This window comes from Plectropomus leopardus, chromosome 6, assembly GCF_026936395.1.
Source record: "Plectropomus leopardus strain MGB_pleo_1.0 chromosome 6, ASM2693639v1, whole genome shotgun sequence".
In the NCBI taxonomy this organism is placed as follows: Eukaryota; Metazoa; Chordata; class Actinopteri; order Perciformes; family Serranidae; genus Plectropomus; species Plectropomus leopardus.
The window spans coordinates 3,895,184-3,909,207 of NC_142181.1; the positions used below are offsets into that span (position 1 = coordinate 3,895,184).

The window sequence follows — 14,024 nt, forward strand, 5'->3', positions numbered from 1 at the left end:
TTATGGTAAAGTAAGTGTATGTGTGTAGAAACCAAACTTGCAAAACTCCTATAAACTCCCAAACAATCAATGCTCTGTTTCTTTTCTTTCTCTAAGTATCTTTATGTTCATAATTGTTGTTGTTTTCTTACTTTTATCCAGTATCCAATCCAATATCATCGCTTTGTTGACTTTGTATTTAGTCATTTGTATGCACCAAATGATGATAAGGCACAAACAAACAAACGAAATGTTTTATGGTGAAATCTTTTTCTTTCTTGAATACTGTTAATGTTTACCTGAACTTGATAAAGGCCTTAGCACAAAATACGTAAATGCTCAAGTTACTTCTTGTTTTTATGCTGCAGGCATTATATCAGTTTGGCTAAATTTGGCAAAAATGTCCCCTTGAACTTAACGATGAAGTGACATCATTTGGGTGATCATAGGCAAACGGTCAAGGTCAATGCAACCTTGCGTCCCTCTCATTCTTGTGAACACAATATCTCCATAACAGATTAAGGAAATTACTTCAAATTTGGCACAAACGTCCACTTGGACTCAACAGTTAAGCGACTACATTTTGGTGGTTGTAGGTCAATGGTCAAGGTCAATGTGACCATGCGTCCATCTCATTCTTGTGAACATAATATTTTCATAACAGATTGAGGGAATTTCTTCAAATTTGGCACAAACGATCACTTAGACTCAACAATTAAGCGACTACATTTTGATGGTCATAGGTCTATGGTCAAGGTCAATGCGACCTTGCGTCCATCTCATTCTTGTGAACACAATATCTCCATAACAGATTGAGGGAATTAGTTCAAATTTGGCACAAACGTCCCCTTAGACTCAACAGTGAAGTGACCACATTTTGGTGGTCATAGGTCTAAGGTTAAGGTCAATGCGACCTTGCGTCCATCTCATTCTTGTGAACGCAATATCTCCATAACAGATTGAGGGAATTAGTTCAAATTTGGCACAAACGTCCACTTGGAGCGTTGAACTGATTACCACCTTGAAACTGAGCTGATTGTAGATCCTCGGTGCTGCCGTGGGGGAAATGCGTGTGAAGAATCCATGTTTTCACAGACAGGGATGTAAACTTTAAGTTCAACTTGTCTGGAAATTGAAGGCAAACAACCACGGGGCATAATTCTAATTTTTTCTTTGTTTGTTTGTCTTTTTTGTGTGACCTGGCAGGATCCTCAGTTAATGTAGACACCGACACTAAAGATTCCTACTGTAGTAACTGAGTTAGTTAGTAAAACTAATGTCAGCACCCTTAAACAACAGCATGAACACAGATCCATTTCGTTGTGGTAAATCAGAGCGGTGAGGCAGCGCTCCTCCAGCTGCCACGCTCTTTCGAAGTATCGCCTGGATTTGTTGGGACTTGCTCGGTGAGTGTGGGTAGATGACTAGTTGCAGCAGTTGTGAGCTGTTTGTTTCTTTGTGCCAAAGTTTTATGTCCCTTTTTCCCTGGAAAAAACGCACCGATACTCACATTCACAACGTATAACGTAATGTGGCTGATCTTTTGTGAAATGGGTCTGACTCAGGTCGGGCTTACTCACCGCTTTACGCAGGAATTACTCTGATTACAGTGTACATGTAATTACACTGTTCTGATAAGCCTCTGACGTTTAAGTAACTGCAGAAAAACACCAGAAATCTCACTTCATTTCACGGCAGAAGCTGCAAATCGAGTAGAAGCAGTTTGCGTGTCCATGTGTGTGTGCTCAAAGACGGAGAGACGACAGGCGGCAGAAAGTGTGTGTGTTGTTCACATGAGGGGGGAAATAGTTTTGGGCTCAACAGACGGGCTCAGTTTATGAGAGCTGTAACTGCAGGAGGGAGGTAACTAACACTGAATGAAGAATATCAGAGTGAAGCAATATTTACAATGAAAACACTTAACCCTTTAAAACCTGCATCGACATCACTTTGTGCCACATTCAGAAGCCTTTTGCACATTTTTACGAAAAAAAGAAAAAAACAGTAAGCAACTTAGCAAGAAATGTTTTGCAAACAGTTTTTTTAATAAGCGAGAAAAATGTCAACTATATTGATTATTATTATTATATTTAAAAATATTTTTGAAAATGTTTTAAGCACTTTTGTGTGTTTTCTCATTGCCCTCTTTGTTTTGTTTTGTTTTTTAAAATCGCACCAATTTGGTTACTAAGATTTGTAAAAGGTGTCTGAAAGCAACAAAAAATAATGTCTTTCCATAATTCAAAGGGTTAAACCACCACTAAGCCACAGCGCTGTAACACCTCTTCTGCACCTCCATCCTGGCTGACCTCCTGCAGCCCCCCCACACACACCTCCACACACTCACCCTGCGTCTTTAACCTCAGCCCCCTCCCTCAAACCGAGCCTCCCCCACCGGCTGCACACAGCCGCTCATAACAAATTTAACAGCCTCTCGCTGGCGTGCACACAGCCTCCAACAGAGCTGCAGGCCATTCAGCTCATCCTCTGCTCTCCTCCATCAGTGCAGCGCCCCCCTCCACCCCCCCGCCCTCCTCCTCCATCCTTTCTCCCCGTCTTGCATCACATCCCCTCTTCCACATCCCCTACCGGCTCTGACGCCTTCATCTTACCTCTCCTTTCTGCAGCCAGCGCGCCTCAATACGACCGCGAGGATCTCAATATCTGACTGAGAATGCAAATTCATAGCCGCTGCTTGAATTTTTCATGTTTTCATCGAAGGCTGGAGCGTCTCATGTCATCGGTCATTACGCGGCTCTGTGGCCCATTTATGTCCTGAATACTAACTGTGCAGATTATGAATCTGCATCAAACCAATTCGAACCATCAAAAAGTAACATTATGTTACTGAACGCTTGTTTTAAAAAAAAAAAAAAAGATACCAAAGATAATTTCATTGAGTACACGGTTGCAGCCGGCAAAATTGATGATTTTTATAAACTTAATTAAAAATTAATAATAATCTTATTTATATAACTAATTTAAAAACAGAGAAAGGTCAATCAAACAAAAAGCCAAGAACAAAATACAAACCCTAAACAAGAATAAAGCAAACAAAAAACAAGCAAGCTAAAACAAGCAGATCCTGAAAGGCAGTTAAAGTACTAAATGAATAAAGTTTTTAAAAATATAAGAATGAAAGAAATAAAAGACGATAAAAAAGAACAATATGAGAAATAATATAAGAAGACGACATCACATCGGGGGGGATAAAACAAAGACAAAATCAGATGAATAAGAGATAGATGAACAAATAAATGCATTAAAAAATAAAAATATGGTAAGAACAGAAAATCAGACGGATAACGGATAAATGGAGTAAGAGCAGCAAAATCAATAAAGGAAGTGAGATACAAACAAATAAATAAATATCACATCAAATAAAAGCAAATCTGTATAAGTAAGTTAAAATACGTGATTTAAAAGACGTCACTGATTCTGCAAATCTTATCTCCTTATCTTGTTCGATTATTTTGTCGTTAAAGAGCCGTTACATTTGTCAGGGATACATTTGGACTTTTTTAGGACTCAGAAGTTGTTCTGTCCCGACAGCACTGAGATTCACGCTCAGCTCGTTTAGCTGATGTTTTTACTGAGAAAAACTGTAATTAAATTGACATTTCAGTTGCACCTAAAAAGACAACGAACAAACAAATACGACGAGACACGATCAGAAACACAATAAAAAGCTTGACCTCCAACAAAAGCCGTGTTTCACGTGGACACTGTTTTTGTTTTAGCAGACAAAAAGAAACGTATTTACTGTTTTGGACTTACAGAAAATGATGCAATACATGCACAGATGGATGCAAACCGAACGGTAACCTTGGAACACGTCTGCTAATTAAACTCAGAGAGGAAACAGGTAAATAAAGCCTGACAGATTCATTCTTGACCTTGTAAACAAAAGTCGATTCAATAATCTCCCGTCAAGGTCGCGTTTTTACTTATTACCATCCTCAACTTTTCATTTTTCCCCGCTGTGAGCAGCTCCTCCATCGCTCTGTGCATTGCATTGTGGTCCATCAACAGCTTCAATAAAACGAGAAAATATCCCCATGGAAACCGTCTGATTTTATATTTAGTCATTTTTCCAGTTTAACCCTTTGAAACCTGGAGCGACATCACTTTTCTTGTGCTGCATTCAGACACATTTCACGAGTGTTTACACCTTTGTGCCCTGAGCAAAACGGTGGGATTTTTTTTTTTTTTATTTAAAAATCAAGGAAAAAGGCATAAGCAACTTGGCAGGACATGTTCCACAAACTGCAACAAAGTAATCAATTTAGAAATTTCTTTTTTAAAAGCTAGGGGGAAATGCTGAGGGAAAAAAAGCTAGGGAAGCTATTAAAAATATATATATCTAGAATTATGTGACAGAATAATTAAATTTTAAGCATATTTTCCAGTTATTTTCCTTCTCTTATTTATTTGTTTATTTATTATTATTGTTTTATTATTATTGTTATTGTTATAATTATTATTATTATTATTTTCCAGGGGGTATTTATTTAATTTTTTGGTCATTTTGTCTTTTGCTGCATGTTCCACAAATTGCAACCAAAATTTTTTTTAAAAGATAGGGAAAATGCCTAGGGTAGAAACAAAAAAAGAAAAATATCTAGAGAAACTATTAAAAAAATGTACAGTCAATCATCACAATTATATCTATAAAATTATGTTACAGAATTATTATATTTTAAGCAAATTTCCAGGTCATTTCCCTTTCCTCCTTATTTATTATGATTTTTTAGGTATTTTTCTTGTACTTTTTTGATTTTTTTTTTTTTTTTTCATTTCTTCTTTTGCTGCTTGTTGCCTTCACAGTTTTTGAAAGAAATGGAGCCAACACGTTCAGGTTTCAAAGGGTTAAACTCTACACACACACACACACACACACACACACACACACACACACACACACACACACACACACACAGCTGTCCTGCATCAGCCTCGTCACCTTCCTCTCTGCACCTGCGCTTCATCTCCTCGTCAGTCCGGTTTGTGTTTCAGTTCTGGTTTTCAGTCTGTTGGAGTCTTGATCTGCTGGTCTGATGTTCAGTTTCTGTTTTTTGGCATCAGAGTGATATTTTTGAGTTCCTGTTGCCTTTTTGATCCCCCCGCTCTGCATCACACGACACTTTCCCATCAGCCTCAGCTGCACTTTTCGGTTAGTGTGCGTGTTGTTAGTGACAGCGTGTCAGCATCAGCATTTTTTGGCTCAAACCTCCACAGAGTCCACGATCGGCTAAACGTACGCAGAGGATTCGTAGTTTCACTGCAGGACAAAAACTTCATCACCAGATTTGAGCAGAATATCACGTCTCACGTGTAAAAACTCGCCGTTTCCTCCTGTGAGGTTTCAAGATGCTCGACACGCCTTCAGGGGCAGAGTCATTTCCTGCGTAAACGTCATTTCTGAGCTGATGATCAAGAGTTCTTTGGAAGGTGCTGACGTGCCCACGAACACGAAACTCTCAGGTTCATTTCATCACACACACATTTACACACTGACAAAACACACACATTTAGGAGGATTTACTGCGCGCGCTTTCCCAGAACCTTTAACGGTGCGGATCCACTGCTGTTAGTCGCACAATGAGCCTCATGCAGCAACGTACTCTGAAATTTCTCTATTATTTTCTCTCAGCTGAGAGAAAAACAAAAATTAAAACACTGGTGAATCCCAAAAATCACTGGGTACAAACAAAATAAGAACAGATCCTGGATACGAGCGAAAATAAGAGAAAATGTGTTTGTTTTTTGCATGAGGCTCTTTGTTTTGAATCTTTGTGTTCACTCAAAAGCACCAAACTCCACATGGAGAGTCAAAAGAGAAATATTTCACCGTAAAAACGGTGAATACTTCAGTCTAGAAGAGAAAGTGAGGCACTTTTGTGAAGACTGAGCTGATGCTGAGAGGGAAAAAATGCTGAGAAACAAGCGTAGGCAGTTTGTTTCAGTGTCGGATATTTAATGCCCGGGTTTGTCATTATGGGATAGAGGACAGAGACTCAGTTAAAAACAAAGAGACAAATGTGTCACGAGATGCTGTTACCACAAAAAAACGGCTCCATCAGCAGAAATGCCTCCGACACATAATAAATGATAAAACAAATACTCACGTGGGGCATTTCTTCATTATATTTGAGGTGATCTTATATTTTGTTGATAATACTTTTTTATTTAACCCTTTGAACCCTGGACATCAGTTTCAGTTGACATCAGTTTTCTTGTGCTGCGTTTAGACGCCTTTCACATCCTTTTTAAACCTCTGAAACGTGAGAAAATTTGGTTTAATTTCTTTCAGAAACATGAGAAAAACAACAGCTTGATGAGAAATGTCCCTTAAATTGCGAAAAATAAAAAAAAAATGTAAAAGGTGACAATTGAAAAAACATAGCAGGAGAATCATTAGAAAATTATCAAATAATTAGAGAAATATATTAAGAAAACTATGTGTTTATTACAATTATATATTTAAAAACAATTTACAGTAAAATACACATGATTATGGTTTTTTATTCTTTTATTTTCCCCTTTTTTGTTGTTGTGTTTATTGCTTATTTTCAGGTCATTTCTTGCATTTTTTTTACTGTTTTCTTGCTGTTTTTTTGTGCCATCTCTTGTTAAGTTTCTCACTGCTTCCCTTTCATGTTTCTGAAAGGAATCGAGCCAATTTGCTCAAGTTTCAAAGGGTGAAGTCAGATTTTGAATGCAAGACTTTACTTGTAATGGAGCATTTTTACACTGTGGTTTTATCACTTTTCGATTTGTAAAGGAGCTGGATACTTCTAACGAAATTGGTCCTTTACTTTTTCTTTTTGTGTAAATATATGCATCTGTTTTTGTACCTTTTTTTCTACTTTCGAGGTCCATACATGGGATTAATAATCTTATCTGAAGGGTCTTAATTTAATCCTCATTCAAAGGCAAACTGTGCTACAGATGCACGACATCTGGACTGGAAAATCAAATCAAACGATGTTGTGTTGCAGAGTTACTGTAGAAATCTCCTTCTTTTGGCTTTTTTTCATCTGAGCGGCTGCGGTCTGTTTCTGATCTTAGAGAGACACCTGGTGGAGACAGAGACGTCCAAACAGTAAATCTTACTGGAATATTCTGCACGTCTCCCTGCGGACTCTGCGTTTTCACGGCTCTCTGTGGAGCCGTTGGTGTGAAATAAAACTCACATTTTTCCGCCTGAGAATTATCAGCTTGTTTCTTTCTGCCCTCTGAGCGGTTTGAGATATTAAGCTTTTAAGTTTTTCTGCTCCAATTTGCAAAAATGATATAAACCTTTTTGTTTTTAGACAAAAGTGTATCATAGAACCTGACAATTCTCCATAAATATATATATATATATATATATATATATATATATATATATATATATATATATATATATATATTTACATCTGATGACTTTTGCATCTTTTTTTATCTTATTTTACTATTTATCTAATTCACACCTTCACAGTGCACATGTCCCCGTTGTGGGACTAATAAAGGATAATCTTCTCTTCAATGTATAATTACTATATAAACTATATATTTCTCTTTGTTAGTGTACTTATTTGTACGTATGATTTATTAGGCTCAGTCTGGATGTTAGTGTGATTATTAGGTTAAAAAACAAAATGTTTATTTCACACATTATCTCTCAGTATATCGTGGAATATAAAGTGTTGCTTCATTAAATTTGCTCTTTATTTATATTCTATATGTGTATTTATTTGCATTTTTGCATGAAACATTTGCATTTCATCCACATTATGAACTGATAAAAGAATGGATGGATTTTCACGTCATCTAAAAATGTTTTAAAAAATGTCACATTATAGTGAAGAACTTTATTGAACACACTGCAAAAATCCGATTATAAATCTTATATCAGCATTACAATATGTTTTTTTTAACATTGCATCTGTATCAAACAAACAACAAACAGAAAGAAGACTGAATCAATAGATTTAACGGCATTCTCTGTCAACCCCGTACTTTTTTTATTCTGATAGTTCACTTGCATCTCTCTCCTCCTCCTGCAAGGATTGTGTGATGTTGCGTCATGCACTTGAAAGGCCTACGACTGCTACGAGAGATACCAAGAGATTTCTCTCCCTCACACACACACACACACACACACACACACACACACACACACACACACACACACACACACACACACGCTCAAAAACACAGGCGCACGCACCCTCCACGAGCTGGGAGATGAGATAGGCAGCTTGTTGTCTGTTGACTGCCGGAGCTTGATACGGCTGCGCTCAGCCTCGAGGCTCCGTCACAGCGCAGAAACCAAAGTGGAGAAATATTGTAACGCGCCTGTTAGTGTTTCTCATAAACGTATCCCCCTCATCGTGTGGCTGTTTGGGCACCATCCTGCCTCCTCGCTCTCAGAGGAAACAAGATGTTTTGTTGCAGAAAGGTGTCAATCAAAGGCCGCCTTGTGCTGCCGTCCAGCGGTGAATCCTGGGAAATAAACTGACTGCATTGCAGCCAAAAAAGAGGGCTGGAGGAGGCAGTTAACGGGGCAGGGCGGCGGGCGGGTGGGAGGGCAGAGGGGGATTATTCTGCATCTCTCTATCTCTTAATCCCACCCTCTTCTTATTCTGTGTGCGCTCTTCACTTGATGAAATTTGGGGTTTGAATGGCTGCAGAATGACACGAGCAGCATGCAGTGAAAAACAGTCCAAAGGCAAAGATCAATGATTCTACATAACTGGTTTATTTGGCTGTAATTTGTACCTGATGTAGAATTTCCTGACATTGACATCGATTTCTTTCATAATAAAAGGACCTGAATCTCAGATACATCAAATTGATCAATTGAAAACAAAAATTCCCATGAAGTCGTAACCCAACAACCATTTATTGTTGCGTCAACAGGTGATTGTTTGCTCGCAAAATACAGCCGAGAGCGAGAGAGAGAGAAGAGAAGAGAGGAGGAAAAGGAAAAAAGCCAGTGAATGTTTCTGTTTCTCAGAGCGATAAAAGCAAAAAAAGAAAGAAAAACCTGAGCATGGGGAGAGAAAACGTCGCCAGCTTATGAGAAATATAAATTGACGCGGTGGGAGATCTTGAAGCCATGCAGTTAACAGAATATTGCCTTCAAATAACACTCGCAACATGCTTTTTTTTCCAAAATCAAACATGCATCGGGGGTACTTCAAGTGTGGGTGGGGGGGTTAAAGAAGTGTAAATACTCGACATTTTTTAAGCAATACAAATTCTCTAAATGTTTCTGATAATGGATATTTGTAGAGCATGTTACACACTTTGTCCAGCAATCCCTTTTATTCAGTTAAAGCAAATGATAAATGAACATTATTAAGTAAAAATAACAAAAAAGTTATAAAATAAAATATATATTTCGCATGGATCTGCCTCGATGCTGCCGGCGTGTGTCACAAGAACCACGAGCAAATTCCATCGCTACCGCTGATTCATTTTGTAAACGATCAATCGTCGCAAACTCGGTCGTCACAAAGGCTGTGCGTGCAGTTCGGATCACAGTGGTCACGGACAAGTTCAGCATCTCCTCTAGGAGCCACCTCACTAAGGCTTGTTATAGTTTAGTCACCCAAAACTTCCCCTTTTCTTTTTTTTTCGTAGGAAAGTTGTGTTTTTGTTTGACCATCCTCTCGGAAACAACATTTTTTTTTTGTCTTTTTTTAGAAAAAGAACTACCAAAATCATGCAACTACCATTTCATTCCTGTGAGACAAAAACCAGTTGGTGCTCTTTGACTTTGATGTTTCTCTTGGTGCTGGTCGGGCGGGGCGGGGGGGCGGGGGGGTTTCGGTAGGTGAGGTCAGCGTGGGCGTTTTTGTTTTTTTTTCTTTAGGCACTGCCATCCTGTTTGAGCCGCTGACTGCGAGCCTTGTAGACCTCGATCAGTAAATCTTTGACGTACTGGATCTCGCGCTCCACCGACTCCGCCTTGTCACGAAGCTCCCGGTTCTGCCCCTCGAGGCCGTGCAGCTCCTCCTCCAGAGAGTCCAGCTCCGCCCTCTTACGCAGCCTGTACCTGCAACACAGCGGACCGCGTGAGGTTGACTTCACACGTTTTTGGGTGTTTTTTTTTTTTTTTTTTGCTGCCTTGCATCTTTATTAATGAGTCAAGCGTGCGTGACCTTTGAGCTACATCAGAGGGCGGATTACTCGCGCCGCTCAGACGCCCCCCAAACCCCCCCGAGCTGACACGATGTGCTGTTTATTACTGACTGATCTTTTCCAAATTCCTTCTTCTTCATTTCACACACGAGGAGGAAAGTCACAGACAAAACAGACTTATAGAAATGTGAGGCGGGGCTGAGTTTGGCAGACAGAGCGGGACTTTCCGCGTCCCTCCTGCACGCTGCCGGACATTTAAAGCAGCGGGCGGCTGCTTTCTGTAACACTCCCGCCATGTTCCAGCTGCAGAGCCAAACATCCACATACTCAGGCCACGAATATGTTTTAAGTTTTTTTTGGTCTTGATTTATATCATCACAATTTGCCAATAAAAATATTATTTTAAAGAGATTATAGTTAGTAAATTTAAGTTTCTGTTTCTTGATTTATGTCATTAAAATTTGACAATAAAAATATATTATTTTAAAGGAATTATTATCAGTAAATTCAAGTTTCTGTTTCTTGATTTTTGTGTGGTTTATGTCATTAAAATTTGACAATAATTTTTTTTTTTTTTTAAAGAATATAAACAGTCATTTTACATTTCGGTGTCTTGATTTATGTGTAATTTACATCCTTAAAATTTGCCAGCAAAAATAATATATATATAAAAAAAGAGGAATATAATCAGTTATTTTGAGTTTTACTGTCTTGACTCGTTAAATTCAAGTCCTCAAAATTTGCCAATAAAAATATTATTTAAAAAATATACATATAATGAGTAATTTTAAGTTTTAGTGTCTTGATCTGTGAAAAAAAAAGTTTTAAAAAATCAGTCATTTTAAGTTTTTGTTTCCGGATTTATGTGTGATTTACCTCAAAATAAAAAAAAAAAAAATAATATAATCAGTGATGATTCACTAGCAGGAAAAAGCCTTTTTCGGGCGTTCACGGTTCATGCTTTTCCACATCCATAAATCACAGTGCAGCTGTTACCTGTGAGCAGCAGTTTTGTTCTGGTCTCTCTTCTTCTGCTTCCTCTCTCCGCTGCTGCCTTCCAGAGAAGCGGCGCCCATCACCAGGGACGGCTTGATGGAGCAGGGCTCGTCCTTTAGCCTCTGGGTGGGGCGGTGGATGGGGGCGCCCATGAGCGTCCCCTCGCCGTCCCCTCTGGACAGACATTCGTAGCTTTGGTCTGCAAGGCATTCTGGATAGAGGTAGTGGCCATGTTGGGGCTCTACAGCCTGTGCTTGTGGCGGCTGGTCGAGGTCACCTATAAAGCTATGGTAAGGCTCCGTGCTGGCCATCGACTGGTGGAAGTAGCCGTCGCCGGCCACCATTGTCTCTTGGGGCATACTTCCGGAAAGTCCTCCGTCTTTGCTGCAGTGCAAGACCTCGAGCCCCGTGCTGTCGTAACTTACATTGACCTTCACGTTGTGCATCAACTGTCCCTCTCGCTTGTGGTGGCCGTCGTACGAGCCACCCAGACAAAAACCTCGGGCAATCTCTTCGCTGCAAAACATTCCTTCTGAAAAACAATAACTCTCCTCTTCCTTCAACGATAAAGCACATTCTCTCACCTTCTTGACGCTCCCGAGGCTGTTCTTGCTCACCGTCTTCAGCGTGGAGTAATGGTTCACAGACAACTCTGTGCTTCCTGAGTAACTTCCCCTCGAGCCCCACGTATCGAGTCCGACTTCCTCCCCGACTTTCACCGCCTCGCTGAGGATTCTTCGCCCGTTGTTGTGGTGGTAGCGGTGGTGGTAGTTGTACGGAGCGGGTCGCGCGATTTTGGTTCTGCCGATGGGACCGCCGCAAAAGCTGGCCAGGTCCAGTTCCCCTGTTGCCAAGGTAACAACCACAGGGCTGGTTTCTGATTGGCTGGTCCCATACGAGCCATAGGGTAACTGGTAATAAGACTGGGAGCCCATGGCTTGAGCACCCTTGTCACATTTTGAGGATTTCTCCAACTTGTTTGTTGTGGACGTGGACTCGGAGCGGAAGTAGTCCTCCAGCTGAGCCAGCTCCTCCTGCAGTAGAGAGGTCATGACCTCCAGATCCGAGGGCACCTTGACATCTTGTTCTAACGGCGAGGGTGGAAGGGATGAGCTGGGAGAAGACTCGGTCGTCGACACAAATGAAGACAAATCAACTTTTTCCGTCATCCAATCTGAGTGACCATCACCTATAAAAATCAAAAAATAAGGATTACAAAAATAGAATCAGTAAAGCAATCCATTATTTCATTCAGCTGCTGTAGGATAACTGAAATAAAAAAAATGAAAAAAATACAAATTCAGGAAAAAAATCTTTAAATCACGCAAGGTAGAGAGGATAAATGTAAAAAAAAAAAAAAAATTAAAAAGTAAGCTTAAAAAGCAAGCAATACATCCGAAAAATCCAAGTGAACAACTAACCGATCATCTGAAAATGATTGAACAGCATCGTCTGCATTCGATAAATATCCACTTAGCTGTACTCACTGTACGACATTAGCCCCGTGCTGCACTGCGGCTCCGACCTCGGGATGTGGAAAAATAAAAAAGCGTCTTGGCAAAACTCACCAATTAAGTGCTGCCTCTCCGCTGGCTCCGCCCCCGACCTGGGCCGTGATTGGCTGTGGCTAGCCTGTCGGAGAGGGGGAGCGCCGAGCTCGCCTGTGGAAATGGGAGGAATTTTCCTGCGAAGGATCGATGCCGCCATTGTGTCGTCTGCGTCGATTAAATTGTTCAAAAGCACAAAGCGTGCACTGAGTGGATGAAAGAATTGTGGAAACACCTGAAGACCTGTGGGAAGAAGACATTTTTTTAAAAAATTAGCTTTTTTTTAAATTTAACAATTCTTCAAAATATAAAACTTAATAAAAAAAATGTAATTAATATTTAAAAATACATTTATTTTAAAAGTTAATGAGCAAAAATTAACTCTTTACTTTTGTTTATTCACCTGTAACTTCATGCTGTGAAGCCAAAACTATAAAATTATTGAACAAAAAATGTGGAAAAACAGCAACTGGACATATTTTGATAAACAATAAACCACACATAAAATAATTAAAGTATTAGAAAAAAAAAATACGTATTACTTTAATAACACATTTATTAGACTTTACACAAACATATACATTTAAAAAGTTGTTTTCCACAACGTAAGCAGCAGCTGCAGCACTTTTAAACTGTATCAAAAACCAGAAATCAATGAAACTCACCTTTTTAACGCGTGAAAAAGTAACTTTGACATGTTTACTTTAAAATAGTAATAATGGCTAAAACAATCCCGTAAACGACGTTAAATGCAGCACACAGTTACACCTGAGCTCAAACAGTGTTTAAAACAGTCTGTTAGATTAAAGAAAACATTATTCTCGCAACTTTTTCCCCAAAAAAGCTCGCAGCCAGTCCGGACTCACCCCATAGTTTCGGAATAGTCTTGCGGTGCGTTGCGGGAGCAAAGCACGCGGAGCTTGACGGTGAGCAGGAAGACGAGTGACAGTTTAAAAAGCCATTTTTCCCTTTTCACAGCCAGGGACTCTTCATCTAGCGCTTTTTCCACCAACACACTTGCGGACAGAAAGTTTTTAAATCCGCTACTTCTGCAACTCCTAATGCCCGGACCTGATCACAGCAGCCGGGATTAATGCGCAGTTTACAGAGTTCAGCCGGCCGTTACGTCATCAGGCTGGGGACTTTCCCAGTGTGTGTGTGTGTGTGTGTGTGTGTGTGTGTGTGTGTGTGTGTGTGTGTGTGTGTGTGTGTGTGTGTGTGTGTGTGTGTGTGTGTGTGTGTGTGTGTGTGTGTGTGTGTGTGGCTGCTCACACACACACACAGCCTCTCCGCCTTTATTTCACACACTATAATCATCTGTGTGATGTCTGTTATACGTTTACTAACTTTACTTTTATCTAAATTATA

The 14,024-nt window shown here is 39.8% G+C and overlaps 1 protein-coding gene across 2 annotated transcripts; it reads right to left on the reverse strand.

The window, feature by feature from the left end:
* Positions 1-7,815: 7,815 nt before the first annotated feature.
* On the reverse strand, positions 7,816-13,754 carry atf5b (activating transcription factor 5b). Of its 2 annotated transcripts, XM_042487306.2 has the most exons (4): positions 13,523-13,754; positions 12,678-12,899; positions 11,110-12,298; positions 8,705-10,027 (listed from the first exon to the last, which is right to left on the reverse strand). In XM_042487306.2, exons 2-4 carry the CDS (start codon positions 12,814-12,816, stop codon positions 9,841-9,843), a joined length of 1,515 nt encoding a protein of 504 aa, XP_042343240.1. In that variant the 5' UTR covers positions 12,817-12,899; positions 13,523-13,754; the 3' UTR covers positions 8,705-9,840. The 2 variants fall into 2 exon arrangements, with proteins under 2 accessions (XP_087934638.1, XP_042343240.1); XM_088078512.1 differs by lacking the exons at positions 12,678-12,899; positions 13,523-13,754 and adding an exon at positions 12,531-12,630 and having other exon boundaries at positions 7,816-10,027.
* Positions 13,755-14,024: the final 270 nt, after the last annotated feature.